Genomic DNA, 15,610 nt, shown 5'->3' on the forward strand with positions numbered 1-15,610 from the left:
GGGTATCCTTTTCTCTCGGGTCCCTCGCAAGCAGCACAGCGAGGCATAAAATCTCTCCTTCAGCCTAGATAATCTAGTATAATTTTCCACCATGCTTTTCCTTTTTTCGCAATGGGAGTTGTGTTTCCATTTCAAACAGTTTCCATCTCAATCATAAGCACACGCAATCTCTCTCTGTCTTTTATCCCGGAAAACTTAATTGCGTTTTAGAATCTCAATAAACAGGAGGGTGTGGCAATAAACAATCTGGAAGAGTAACATTGGCACAAAACTTAGATCATAATTTGCCTGATGGAACAAAACGGCCATGCCTTCTGTATTGTCCTCCTTTATATTTGGGGTTATTACCGGTGTCCTGGCTTCTAAAGTGTCTTTCTGTGCTAAATACAGGGCTGGACCGTGGAAAATCAAAAAACAAACTGGCATTTGCAAGGGCAATAACTTTCCCGGAGAAGGGAGGAATCTACCGTTTGCCTATTATTTCGGACTTACTTCCGGTTCTTTACAGCTTCCAAGGTGACACATGAAGACGGGTCGCCCACCTTCTGTCTTGCAGCCGAAGAAAGCGACAGAAGACTTCTTGCCAGGAATTAGAAAAGGAAACCTGTTTGCTTTTAAGGTTTCGAAGTCCTCCTATAGAGATGAAAGGGAAATTAAAGTGAGTTACCTCTGTGGGATCGCCAAAGTAAAAACGGGTCGCTTTATCCAGGCTCTTCAGAGCTCTTTAAGATGTGAAGGTTTGGAATGAAATCCCTATAATACTTCCATTCACCAAGTCAAGATTAATAGCACTGGTGTTGCGTCCTTGGAGGGGAGCCTCCAGGAGGCATTTAGAAATCGAGATTGTCTTGCTTTGAAACACTTCCCCCGCAACATCAGAAAAATGGATTTGATTTTATTCCCCAATAAAGATTCTTTTGGCATCTGATTTAAATTCATTAAATCTTGTCACCCACACAGCCGCGTTTTTCCACATCTGATTTGTACATCTTGAATTTTCCTGGTTCTCAGTCTTGCTCGGCTGCCCCGTGCAACTTGTAAAAATAGTCACGGGTGGGTGATGTCTGGTCCTCGCTTCTTCCACACCTTAGATGAAAGCCTGGCCTTTGTCTTTCCACGTGGCCCCCGCTCCCCTGCTCCCCCCACCCTGCCCAGGGTTTCCATAACAGTATTGGAGATCGCTGTATGTGGAACCAGATATCATCTAAGTTTGCTTTTCTTCTTGCATATGTTTTCAAATAAGATCAGAGAGAAATCCCTTGGGATCCAAGTGGATTTACTATCACGTTATTAGCACCAATGTGATTTTATTTGCTTTCTGTATCACCCTAAAAACAGAATGAAATAAAAAGTCAGATAGAACCGGAACCACGGCTGAGTGAAGACAGTGGCTCTAGGCAAGTAGAGCCATGAACTGTGCACTGCGTGGTGATTGCGAAACCCAGGCTGTTGTATCCAGCGTGATGCTCTCTCTAGGAAAGACGCCTGGGAAACTCCCCAGTAAAATTTCCGACTTTTGCCTTCCTTTTGCTGGCTTTCCCTCTCTCTCTGTATCTGAATGTGGTTCATTTTCAGTGATTGCTTTTTGCACGTTGGGACGACTTTATTTTTCATAAGCCAAAACACGAACGGCAGTGCCTGGCGGCTCGTCTTCACGCCCACAGTCCTCTGGGCCGGGCTGGCTGTGGACTGGGTGATGAATCCTGGGGAAACAGCTTAATCCCATACAAGTCTCACTACAAATTCTGTCCCTGGCATTGTGTCTCATAACGGGCTCGGGTGAATACCGCATTGATCCTAAAACCGCACTCCCTTTATGGATTCCAGACAGCTGTCGTTGCGGAGCACGTTACCAGGTCTTAGGGCAAAGAAAGGATCAAGGTGAGACCCTCGGAGAAATGTGTGTGCTTCTCATTGTCAGTTGGTTTGGTATTTCTGTCAGCTGTTTTACTGGTGTCTGATTAATCCTAGTGGTCGCCAGGGGCAAGCCAGGATTTCGTCGAATCTAGGAACAAAACTTTTCCTCTCTTGGACAGAAGGTGGTCTGTCCAGGTCAGGGTATGGGTCATTGGAAGGGCAGCCATAGGAAGCCTGTGTTTTCACGGCAACCACTTGTTACAATTAGTTATAAAAAAAAAAAAAAAGCTAACATACGGTGCATTGACACTTTTGTGGGTCCCTTAGTCTAGAGGGTGTGATTGTTCTAGAAAACAATGTCTGCATCTTCGTTTGAACTCGGAGAGTACAACCATATTTTAAGTAGCAAAATCACTACACTCTGAGCCATTCGGGGGTTTTATTTCCTTCAGTGTCTAGAATTCTCTTCTGGTCAGTGCTAAATCCAAGTGTATCCAACGAAAAGGCAGAAATGAAGAAGGTGCAAAATGAGTGAGACAGCATCTACGCGCTGTCCGAGCCAGCTCTTTGATGGGTCCGACAAATCATCGGCAGAACTGAAATTGGAAGCGGATGCCCATGGACTCTGGCGGAGAAGTCTAGACATCCCTACCATCAGTTCTGCTCTGCTCCTTCACTGTAGAGTCCCCAGTGCAGAGCTGGGCATTTCTGCCTGGAATAACAGCAATATATTTCATAGACCTGGAAGTGTGTGTGGCCTTGTGACTCACTTCTAGCAAAGACTGAAGGTAGAAATGGTGTGTACTTTCTGGAAAGTGTCTTTAAAGGGAAAGGGTTTCCCTTCTTTGCTTCTTTCCCTTCCTTCCTGCTGACTGGAATGCAGATGTGATGGCTGGATGCCTGACAATGTAGGAATGTGTGCTAAGGAGGCAAAGCAGTTGCCTGTGACCCCGTGAAGGAGAGCCCGCTCACCAGCCCTGGGCACACAAGACAGAAATAATCTTGGGGTCCTTTCTGCGCTCGTGCTCGTGGTGGTGGCAGCAGGCGCACCCTCGAATGCAGAACGACGCCGGCGGTTTCATGGGCCTGTACGCGCCACGGAAATGCTCCGCCAGCAACCGCATCATCGGCGCCAAGGACCACGCATCCATCCAGATGAATGTGGCCGAGGCTGACAAGGTGACGGGCAGTCTTCATAGGCCAGTTCAAAACCTACGCTCTCTGTGGGGCCATTAGCAGGATGGGGGAGTCTGATGACTCCATCCTCCGACCGGCGAAGCCTGATGGCATCGTTTCAAAGAACTTCTGACTGGAGAAGATCATGGATGTGGGATATTTGTCATAAATAAATAGTAAACCCCCCCCCAAAAGAAAAGAAATAATCTTGGGTCTTTTCAAGTGACTTTTATTTGGGTTCCAGACAGATGAACCTAATTCTCAAAAATGCAGGTGCTCAAGGGATTCTCACTTAGTCCTGTCAAGCTCAGATCAAAGTTCTAAAATGTTTATTTCAATGTGAGTCTCTGGCCTCAACTGGGAAGGCAAAGTGAAAAAATAAAACCCAGGAATTCAGCCCCAGGTGAAAAGCTGGCCAGATCCGAAGCCAAACTGCCTCCCAGGAAACAAAGCATCCAGTAATATGGTCCCTTCAGGCTAATTGTGTAGATAAGGAAAACTGATTCTCTACTACTGTTCTTTCATTTTCAGCTGCTTTTTGTAGCTTTGTGTGGATTCTTCGCCTGGCTAGACAGGCCCCAGAGATATTAGGAAGAGAGATAATTCAAACACATGCATGCATAAATACATACATACATACATACATACATACATAAGAAAGGCTAGGGGCCTCCACAACTAAATGCCCAGTGGTGAATTATATGAGCCTCATTACTTTTCCCTTGTGAAATGAAAATGATAAACATTTAAGAGTTTTGCTTCTGATTTTATGTTCTCTAACACAATTAAAGCAAGGCCTGGACCGCTGTAGCAAATTTGTATAAACCACTGGACCAACGTGAACTTTAGTCCCTCTGTGTGGCCACTCGCTAACGTTCAACAGAGGTAGCAGGGATGCCACCCCTGGTGAGGTAATCCAGACATCAACAATGGATATCCTCATGCAAAAGAACGACATTGGACTCCTACCTCACACCATACACAGGTTTAATTCAGAATGGATTGCAGACCTAAATAAAAGAGCTAAAACTATGAAGCTTTGAGAAGAAAACATTAGGAGTAAATCTTTGTGCCCTTGGATTAGGTAATGTTTTCTTGGACGTGACACCCAAAGCACAAACAACCAAAGGAAAAATAATAGATACATAAACTGTACACATCGAAATTAGAAGTTTTTGTGCTGAAAATAATGCCTTCAAGAAAGTAAAAAGACAACCCACAGAGTAGGAGAAAATATTTGCAAATCATATATGTGAGAATGGGTGAGTATCTGGAATGCGTAAGGAACACTTACAACTCAATAATAAAAAGACAAATAATCCAATTAAAAACTGGACAAAGGATTTGAATAGACATTTCTACAAAGTAGCTATACAAAGGGCCAACAAGCACATGAAAAGATGATCAATATTATTAGCCATGAGGGAAACGCGAATCAAAACCACAACGAGATATTGCCTCACACCCGGACGGACTAGAATCAAAAAGATATATAATTATAGTGCTGGTGAGGATTTGGACAGATTGGAAACTTTATGCACTGTTGGTTAAAATGTAATGGTGCAACTGCTTTGGGAAACAGTTTGGCATTTCCTCAAAAGCTTAAAAATAAAGGCGCCTGGGTGGCTCAGTCAGTTGAGCATTTGCCTTCGGCTCAGGTCATGATCCTGGGGTCTTGGGATTGAGCCCCATGTGAGGCTCCCTGCTCTGCAGGGAGTATGCTTGTCTCCCTCTCCCCCTCCCCCTGCTCATGCTCTTTCTCTCAAATAAATAAATAAAATCTTTTAAAGAAATAGAGGTTCCATATGACCCAAGAATTTGGTATTTAGCCAAGAGAAATTAAAACGTATGTCCAAACAAATACTTGTTTACAAATGTTCATAGCAACAGTGTTCATAATAGCTAAAAGGTGGAAACAACCTAAATGGCCATCAGTTGGAGGATGAATAAGTAAAAATGGTATATACATAGGGTGGAATATTATTCAGCAATAAAAAGGGATATAGTACTGGCCGTGCTCCAACATGGATCGACCTTGGAAACATTATGTTAAGTGTAAGAAGACCACATATTGTACAATTTCATTCATATGAGATGTCCACAACAGGCAAATCTTTAAAAACAAAAAATAGATTGGTGGTTGCTAGGCATTGGTGGGACGTGAGAATGGGTTGTGACTGCTAATGGGCTTTTTTTTTTTCGGGGTGATGAAAATATTCTAAACTTACATTGGGGTGATGGTTATTACAACTTTGTGAATATACTAAAGTCATTGAATTGAATACTTTAAATGAGGGAATTTTATGACATGCAAACTTTACCTCAATAAAGATTTTTTTTTTCAAACGGAAATAAAATTGACCCAACAGCCAAAATGATATGGACTCAAGGACGAAGAGCCTGTACCCACGATCTGGGGTCTTCAGCACCATTCTTGAGGGCTCCTGTTGCTAACTGCCTCGTCTCCAGGGTCTGGGTCCAGACACTCTACCCCAGTCTGTGCTTGATGTCTGAGCCTTCCTGCCTGGACCAGAACTTCCTGGACTCTGATATGTGTCCTGCTTAACCAGCTCTCTACATGAGCCCTTTTCTGCTTAGGTTGTGCCAGACCCCACTGTTTCCTGGCCAGCCCGTCCCTCGCTGTGCGTATCCCTGGTGTAAGCACCCTGCATCTGTGCAGTAGCAGTAGTCCTGGATTGAGCACCCACCATACACCAGATGAGGTCTGAAGCGCTCTACATGGCATGAGTCATATGATTCTCAGAACAACTTTCTTCGAAATAAGTTCTATTATGGTCAATTTTATGGATATGGAAAATGAGCTCCAAGAGATGACCAAGTTTACGTAACCGGTCAGTGGAGGAGGATTGAAATCTAAGTGAAAAGATGATCCTTGACCATCTACCACTTGCTCAGCTGGCCCTTGCTGACAGTAGATTGGTGGAGGCTAAGACCGTGACCTCTAGGTCTTGTCTTCTGGGGCAAAGTCACATTGATGTGGAGGGACCACACTTTGGAAGCCCTTCTCCTTTGAGATCTCCTTGGATCCCTTTTTCTCCTTTGTTCTGCTTCCAGTACCTAATCAAGACCTGTGGTCCCCCCTTGAACTACCGGAGCCCCACTTTGCTCGAAGACATAGAGCCGAAAGTGCTTGGGAATTTGTCTTCCCCCAAGGTGACGCTTATCCTCTAACTGATGATGTGTAATCAAAAAGCACCACCCTCCTTGCCTCCCCTGGGGACAACTCCAAGGTATAACGGACACTCCACTATCCCCTACACAAACAGGTGAAAGCTACCTCTGGGCAATTTTTTCTAAGATCACACCACCTTGGCTTAGTTTCCTTTTCTTTGTTGTCCTGCTTCCTCATTTCCTTACCCGTTTCCCCTGGGTGCGTGTCCTTAATAAATCACTTACACATGAGCCTTTGTTTCTGGGTCTCCTGGAAAACCCAACCTGAGACAGAGCATGTGTCAAATACTTAGCACAGCCCAGAGCATATAGTATGTGCTCATTAAATGGCCACCATCACCGGTTTGGCCGTTCTAGTGATTGTAGCTTCAAGATCATAGATCAAGCATCTGAAGGATGCTTCTCTTACTTGCCCCCCAGTTTTATCACTAATTACTGAATTATGAGAAGAGGGGGAGAGTCAAACACTCGAGGTTGGGATCAGTCTTGGATCTCACCCCTTTCTGCTTCTCTTAAGAGCAACCCAGCCCTTATACTAGGCTTTCCCTGCTCCAACAATGCCACAACATTCACAGCTGGCCTTGGAGGGGCTCCCTGACAGTTAAAAAGTATTTTTAAAGCTCTGGCAGAAGTTGGATAATTTGGGCCTCTAAACGAATCGCTTCCAGTGTTTCCCAGCCCCACCCCCTAACAATAAAATCACGTATCTACTGAGAGTTTGGTGTGTAAGTGTGAAGAACTCTTGTGATAAAAGTAAAATATCAAACGTTTTTATAGTCCTTGCTGTACACCAAAGCCTTTCCTTTCTTTCTTTCTTCTTCTTCCTTTTTGTTTCTTTAGAGAGGGAGGGAGAGAGAGAGTGAAAGGGAGGGAGGGGATGGGGAAGAGCAGAGGGAGAAGGAGAGAGAGAATCTTAAGCAGATTCCACACCCGGTGTGGAGCCCAACCCAGGGCTCGATCCCGCAACCCTGAGGTCATGAACAAAGCCAAAATCAAGAGTCAGTCGCTCAACTGACTGAGCCACCCAGGTGCCCCCCAAAGCCTTCTCTAAGTGCCTTATTTGTACATTAATTTAACCTCCTCAACAATTCTGTGAAGCAAGTGCTTGGAGAAACAAGCACAGAGAGGTTAGGTCATTTCCCCGAGCTCACCCAGGCAGCAGGTGAGGGAGCTGGGGTTCAAACTTCAGCTGCGTGGCTCTGGAGTCCATGTCCTTAACCGTGAGGCTATTCCATCTCCCTCTCACAGAACAGACAGGGTGTCTTATGAGTAAGCGAAGGGAGCAGTCATATGTTCCCCGAGGGCCTGCCACGTGGGGAGGTCCAATTGCCTCAAAGAATCCCAGCTGCCACGTGTGCACACCTACCCCCTTACACCCGCTCATTCACACGGGCTTTCCACCAAGGCCTAAAGTCACCACTACCTGGTCAAGCCTCTAGGTCTCTGTGAGGGCTGCCATCGCCAGGCCAGTCTACCCATGATCGCTAACACCCCAGATGCACACCTTGTATTGCCTTACTCGGCAGTTCTCCAACAAAATTATAACCCGGTCTTTTCTAGACAGTTTCTCCTTTGCTGCAGGTGGCAAGTATGCTGTGGGATTCTGTGTGTTTCAAAGCACCTCAAAGGGTTCCTCCTGCAGAGGAGCTCAGAAAGCCTTCGGAGGATGCCCAAAGGAGGGAGAAGGGAAGAACCACCAAGTGGTTTTCAAACTGTGTTCCGAGGAGCCCAGGGGTTCCCCGGAGGTACTGCAAGGTCAAGCACTGGGGGACCAAGAGAAAGGCCATGCAAGGACAATGCCAAGAGGGGTCCTTCTCCCCACCTTCTGTCTCTGATTTTTATACCTTTAAATGAGGGTACGGCTCAAACAATATTTGAAACCCCCTTTACAAGGGGAGGGGACAGGACTACCCTCTCTGTGCCCCACTGCCCAGCCTGCAGCGGGCATGCTGACTCAAAGACGTTCCCACTTTCCATTGCACTTCACACCCTCATCTCACGCCCTGATGACGTGTGCCACCCGGACCCTGGCTCCTCCTGGAGGGCCTGTCTCTGTTACACTCCCCTGAGCCCATCCTGAGCCAGCTTGACATGAACCAGGGGAGAATGTATCTGTTGCTAGGTCACCGTGGTGACCTCTCACCAGGTCATTTCCCCCGTGCACGTGTCCCTTTTCTCCTAGGGAAGGATGGTAAACTCAGGCCAGCAGAGTGGACCCGGTGCGTCTGGGGAGCCCTTGGGTGGGAGAGCCGTAGGGGGCACTGGTTGCCTTTCTTCCCCATGCTCCTTATTACAGAGAAGCTTCTCCAAGAGCCGTCCCCAGACAGCAGAGCAGCATCACCTGGGAACTTGTTAGAAAAGCAAATTCTCTTGGGGCGCCTGGATGGCACAGCGGTTAAGCGTCTGCCTTTGGCTCAGGGCATGATCCCGGCGTTATGGGATCGAGCCCCACATCAGGCTCCTCTGCTGGGAGCCTGCTTCTTCCTCTCCCACTCCCCCTGCTTGTGTTCCCTCTCTCGCTGGCTGTCTCTATCTCTGTCAAATAAATAAATAAAATCTTAAAAAAAAAAAAAAAGAAAGAAAAGCGAATTCTCGGTCCCCACCCCAGACCTACTGAATTGGGAACTCTGGAGTGAGCCCAGCCCAGTCTGTGTTTTGACAAGCTTTCCAGGGGCTACTCCTGCTCTCGAGAGTTTGAGCGTCTCTGCTGAGGGTCACAGCAGTGGCCTTCCGGCTCTCTGTGTATCTCTCCGCAATAACACAGACAAGCGGGCCCCACACCTTGGAGCTGAAAACAGTTCGGGCGGAGCCAGTGGTGAACACACGTATTTGTATATTATGACTGGAGGGTCTCATTCAAACTGAAAAAGGTGTGTGAAAACCAGTAACCCATGTGGTTCCCATTCCTGAAAAATACTCAGAGCCTTCTTGTAGGTAGGTTTTGCAAGAAAGGAAACACCAGACAGGTTTCCTCTTCGTTCTAGAAAGAAAGAAAGAAAGAAAGAAAGAAAGAAAGAAAGAAAGAGAGAAAGAGAGAAAGGGAGAAAGAAAGGGAGAAAAGGCAGTAATTCTGGGAACATGGAAAAGTCATGTGATGTCCTGGGGCCTCAAACCCCCAAACAGAATGGGAGCAGACTAAGCAGGTTTTGGGAAACGTCCCTCTTTCCACCTGCCGGTGGGAAGTTCTAGCCCTGTGATACTTGGAAAAGATAATTTCCTTTTAAAAGTAAGTCATTCGTTTTTACTGGCAGGTGGAGGTGACGGGATACTCTAAGCTGTTCAGGTCACATGGGCTCCAGAAGTGCTGTGCAGGGAATGATTCCCGGAGAAGCTTGCCGTCCAGTGCATTTCTCTTTGGTTATTTTTCTAGACACAAAGCAAGGCTTCTAAGGTACTGAATTTGGTTATCATTTTCCTTCTGCGGTGTCTGCAAACCTCCTTTGACTTTTTTTTTTCCTCCCATGGAGGCTTTCTTTCCAAAAGAGTACAGTAATAATCCCACCTTCCCCCCCCACATGTCATTTCTGTAAAAACATATTAGTGTATGTGTGCATGATGGAGGGAAATGACTTTCAGAAAGACATCCGACCCGAAGCTTTAAATCATGTTATTTTTATACACCAACAAAGAACAAATGCATTTCTCAATTATGAAACCCATCTGTGAGGTGCCTTTCAAAGCGTGCAGGGGGGCAGCCAGACATTCGATCAGATTCTTAAATCATCTTGAAACAGTAGTCGCCCCCTGCCCCGCTGCACGCTCGCTTGTGCAATATGATAGCATTGTATGTTTCGCTTTTTAAGTTAAACACGTTTTCCATTTATTCCAACTGGCACCAAAGTGAGTCTGAAGCACAAAGGGTGGCGATAAGCAGGACTAACAGCCCCTTGGGAAGAATCGTCACCAATGAACTTTAACATTCCAGCCGCCTAGCTGGAATCGGTTTTCCCTGGCTGAGAAAATACACCCCTCCCTCCGGGGAAGCATTTGCTGCAAGCACAGTTAGCACTGCATCGAGTCAGTCCTGTTCTCGAAACTCTGTAGCCATGATGTCAACAGCCCAGAGGAGACTTTAGGAGCCTGTTACTGGTTGAACTGGATCCTTCCGAAAGATGCCGAAGTCCTAATCCCAGTACCTGCGAACGTGGCCTTATTGGGAAAAGGAGTCTTTGCAGGGGACCAAGTTAAGATGGGGTTAGACTCTGACTCAGTACGTGGATGGTTTTGTAAAAAGGCGAGATTTGTCTACAGAAGACAGGCACACAGGGGGACCCCCTCGTGAAGATGAAGGCAGGGATTGGGGTGATGGGTCTACGAGCCAAGGGATGCCGAAGATTGCCGGCAACCACCAGCATCGAGGGGAGGCATGGGGTGGATTCTCCCTCACAGCCCTCGGAGGGAACCAGCTCTCCGATGCTGGGATCCTACACATTCAGCCTCCAGGAGTGTGAGATAATGAGTTTGTGTCGGGTAAGCGCCCAGTCCGTGGCACTGTGTTACATAGTCCTAGGAAATTAACACACCATCCACTCCACCCAAGTCTACAGGTGAGCCTCTGAGTCCCAAGACAGCCATCTAACTAGGCAGTTCAGGGACACCTGAGTCTTCTGAGAACCTGCCCTATGGCCAACCATCTCTGTGTTACTCTACTAATCTTACTGCCAAAGGAAATGATTGTAGACTTCACCTCGAGAGGTTCAGATAGCATCACTCTCTAATAGAGGCTTGTTTTTAAAGATTTATTCATTTATTTGAGAGCAAGAGAGAGAGAGGAGAGAGCAGGAGAGAGGGAGAGAGAAACCCAAGCAGACGCCAGGCTGAGTGTGGAGCCTAACATGGGGCTCAATCCCACGACCCTGAGATCATGCCCCAAGCCGAAACCAAGAGTCACACCCCTAACCAACTGTATCACCCAGGTGCCTCTAGCGGCTTGTTTCGAAATCAAAATCTCCTTGTCAAGCTAGCACCAAAGGGCTGAGAATATGAGGGTGCCCAAGATTAGCCCCTGTGCCAGCAGGGCTCCCTGCGGCAAAGTTCGTGTAGCTAGGACGTCAGCAAGTTTTGCTGAGCCACTTTGAGCAGAAGAAAGGGAGGAACCCATGTTGGTTCAAGAGGGGCTGAGAGGAAAGGGAAAGGTTGACTCTCCAGCTTCTCCCCTCCAGCCCCTGGGATGCACCATCAGAAGACACAGGGCACCCTGGCGTCACCTGGCGGCGTCCTCCTCTCTTGAGCGCCCTCTAGTGTTCGCAAGTAATGACAACAGCAGTTCATTCTAGGGCCAGAAAGGTGCCCCAAGTAAGGAGCCCTTTCTTCATTTAGAAAGCAGGAGGAGATCTTGGGGATAACTCACTGGCTGTGTGTAGTAGGTAAGAAGCGTCCAAGGACAGCAGAGGTAGCAATTCGGAGCTCAGGGTTTAGATCACCTCCTCACAGCTCCCAGGGCTCTTTTCCACCACAGATTTTACTATGGTGTGAATGTCATCTGTCCAAGGTCCTCCAATTGTGTCTGTACCTCCCACCAACCCAGGCCGAGGAAGAGGAATGAAAATCCTGTCCCACTCCTCTGGGCCTATCTAGAGAGTTAGGAGTCACTAAAGCTGCTTCTCAACCTTGGTCTGGTTGACATTTGGGCGTGATCATCCTGTGTGTGTGAGTGTGTGTGTGAGTGTGTGTGTGTGTCTGTCCTGTGTCTTATGGGATGTTGAGTAACATTCTTGGCCTCCAGCTGCTCAAGTCCAGCAGCACTTCCTTCCCAACTGTGACAGTCAAAGATGTTTCCAGGTATCATCAAATTCCCCTAGGCTGAGCTCGTGCTCCTTAAGCCCAAAACAAACAAACAAGGAGTCTCTTTCCCTCCGTGCAAATGGAGCCACCATTCATAAAGTTGTCCTTGATTTTTGGATGTCATACCTAACCTATTTTTATATTTTCGGTTAATCTGGTACTTATTGTGATACCACTGGCCCAATGAACAGAACTGAATATTCCAATCTATGGTTGGAATATAAACGTCCAAGATATATGGCAAACACATAGATGCATATATTTAATATACATATCATATTATTTATAATATAAATATATAATATACATAAAATTTTATGAATATTTTATATTATTTAATATATACATATTTAATGCTACAAAATCACTATTTATATTAAAAAATTATTTGCAGGGCCTTTACTTTGTTCCAGAATCCTCTTTCATATGTTTTCTTAAATTCTCAGAGTAGGCCTGTAGGCTGGGTTTATATTTGTCCCGATTTCAAGTTTAGAGGGACTAAATCACTTGATTGAAGTCACACCATGGGAAGACCCTGCTGATGACGGAGTCTGTTTCCGCCATTCAAAGCCATGTTTGTGACGCTTCACCAGCTGCCCCCCTGACCTTGGCAAACAGCCGTGTGGCCTGTTGTCTTCCACTGAGACGCTGGGATGGTCTGGGATACCATGAAGATGATTATAATCAATAATTAGTGGTATTGCAGCCCAAGTGTCCATTGACAGACGAATGGATAAAGAAGAGGTCATATGTATATAGAATGGAATATTATGCAGCCATAAAAAAGAAGGAAATCTTGCCATTTGCAATGACATGGATGGAGCTGAAGAGTATAATGTCAAGTGAAATGAGTCAGTCAGAGAAAGACAAATACCATATGATTTCACTCGTATGTGGAATTTAAGAAACAAAACAAACGAGCCAAGGGGGAAAGGAGAGAGAGAGACAAACCAAGAGACAGACTTGTAACTCTAGAGAGCAAACCGACGGTCACCAGAAGGAAGGGGGGTGGAAGGAGGGTAAAATAGGTGACAGGGATTAAGAGGGTACTTCTCTTGAGGAGCACTGAGTAACGTATAGAATTGTTGAATCACTGTATTGTACACCTGAAACTAATATAACACCATAGGTTAACTTTACTGGAATTAAAATTAAAAATGTAAAAATAGGGGCGCCTGGGTGGCACAGCGGTTAAGCATCTGCCTTCGGCTCAGGGCGTGATCCCGGCGTTATGGGATCGAGCCCCACATCATGCTCCTCCACTATGAGCCTGCTTCTTCCTCTCCCACTCCCCCTGCTTGTGTTCCCTCTCTCGCTGCCTGTCTCTATCTCTGTCGAATAAATAAATAAAATCTTTAAAAAAAAAAGTAAAAATAATGATTAATGGCATTGGTAAGTAGAAGTAGCAGCCGACATTATTTGAGGGCTTCCTCTGGAGCAGGCACAGCGCTAAGCCCCATGTCCCGTTGTCCCTTCAGCAGTGTCCTGGGGCAGGAATCATTATCAATGTTCACAGCTCAGGAGGTGCAGGGGCAAAAGGCTACCACCCTCCCCAGGCCACTGACTGGCTGGTGGGCAGGAAACCTGGCCTCCCCACCCCACACCCGCACACCCGCACACGGGCTCCCCAGCTCTCCTCCCCGGGATCGGGGGCTCTGCTTCTCTGCTTCTCCAACGGGCAGATGCAGACACCCAGTTCCCTCGCCAATAGCCATGCATCGTTTGAAAAGCCTCAATTTCCATATTTGCTTTCGTCCCTCAAAATATCATATAATTAGTCTTTACATAGATTTTGCATGGTTTCTCTTAAGCCATCATCTGGTATCCTTAGTGTGAAAACCCAGTTTGGGGGCCAAAATAATTTTATTTCCCTGAATGCTAAGCGTTGCATTGTGGTAATGATAGTAGGAATCACAGGAGCAGCAGCAATAATCCCGGGAAAATGAATAGTCATAGTCGGGGGACTCTTGTTCATTTCACTGAAAATGCTTGGGACGGAGAGAGAAGCCATGTCACTGCAGTGGCCTAGTGTTAGATTCCTACGCTGCCATACCAAAGTGCCACCAGCGGGGGACTTCGAACAACACGCATGGATTCCGCCCGAGCTCTAGAGGCCAGGAGTCTGAACCCAAGCTGCTGGCAGGGCCAGGCTCCCTTCCACGTCTCTGCAGGAGGGTCCTTCCCACCCCGTCCAGCTCCTGGAGGCGCCCGCACTCTTTGCTTGCGGCTGCGCTGCTCCGATCTCTGCCTCTCTCTCCACGCGGCTTCTCGCTGTGTCTGTGTGTCTTCTCAGAAAGACACCAGTTGTGGAGGATGGAGGGCCCTCCCCACCCCAGAATGAGCTCATCCTAACTAACTACATCAGCAATGACTCTGTTTCCAAATAAGATCACATTCTGAGGTCCTGGAGGGTAGAACTTCAGTATGTCTTTTGAGGGGGAAGGGACAGGGACGTAATTCACCCGTGGCAGGTCATACCAAGGCTCACCCCTAAATCTGCCAGATTATGACTGAGGTTTATGCAGTATTTGGTGCTGTTTCAGGATGATGCCTAGGAGTTGGGATACCGCTGAAACTGGCCTAGTCCTAGGAACACTCAAGAGGGAAACAAGGGGAAATGAACAGAAACATCTCTTGCTCCTTGTCTCTGGGGGAGCAGGATGGGGAGACAGGTCTGGTTGGTGAGAAAACTGGCATAAATGTTACAAGAAAGCAGGTGAGATGGAGGAGTCCCACGATACTCTTTCTTGTGCTTACGAATCTGGGGAATTTTTAAAAAAGATTTATTTATTTATTTATTTGAGAGAGAGAGAATGAGCACAAGCAAGGGGAGAGGCAGAGGGAGAAGGAGACACAGACTCCCCACTGAACAGGGATCCCAACACGGGGCTCAATCCCAGGACCCTGGGATCCTGACCTGAGCGGAAGGCAGAAGCTTAACCAACTAAGCCACCCAGGTGTCCCAGTCGGAGAGATCTGATCAGCTTGGGAATAAATCCCGGCATATTTTTATGGTTTTTTTTGGGGGGGGGGGACTGGATACGAGATAGACACGTTGTGCCTCTCCTGCAACATCTGGTTGCTTCTGTCACAGACGAGCTCCTGGATTCTCAAGCATCTGAGGAGATACAAGCAGGACCCAGTCACAAATGGTGATTGCAAAATGGAGGAAGGCTCCTCACAGCTGGGTATGGACAGTCCACCACACGGCACACCTTTGGCGGTCTTCAGCAGCTGCGCCCACCATCATCACGCCACTGTTTGTACTGCCTAATGGCAAAACCTTTCACCCACCTTATCTCAGTGGTGGGGCAGCCAGCCTCCAAGATGGCTCCCAGCAATGCTCGCCTCAGTTTTCACACACTCTGTGACGCCCTCCCGTATAATTCGGGCTGACCTGTGTAACCAGCGGATATTTCAGGAATGACGGTGTGTGATTTCTGAGGCTAGGTCATGCAAGTTCTGGCTTTGCCTCCTCTTGGGTCACCACCTCTGGGAGCAGCAGCCACCATGCCATGAGGGCACTCAATCAGCCATGGACAGCCCCGGGGGGAGAAACTGAGGCCTCCCACCAACAAGCAGCACCAACTTGCCAGGTGCA

At 47.1% G+C, this 15,610-nt stretch overlaps 1 protein-coding gene across 1 annotated transcript; it reads left to right on the forward strand.

Annotated features, from left to right (window-relative positions):
* Positions 1 to 2,913: 2,913 nt before the first annotated feature.
* On the forward strand, positions 2,914 to 3,209 carry LOC103673109 (40S ribosomal protein S21). The gene is given in 2 exon segments (XM_008701825.2): positions 2,914 to 3,048; positions 3,050 to 3,209. Coding segments are annotated over 2 exon segments (252 nt in total). The 3' UTR covers positions 3,167 to 3,209.
* The last annotated feature ends 12,401 nt before the right edge of the window (positions 3,210 to 15,610 follow it).

This window comes from Ursus maritimus, unplaced genomic scaffold (genome assembly GCF_017311325.1).
Source record: "Ursus maritimus isolate PB19 unplaced genomic scaffold, ASM1731132v1 scaffold_4, whole genome shotgun sequence".
Classification (NCBI taxonomy): Eukaryota; Metazoa; Chordata; class Mammalia; order Carnivora; family Ursidae; genus Ursus; species Ursus maritimus.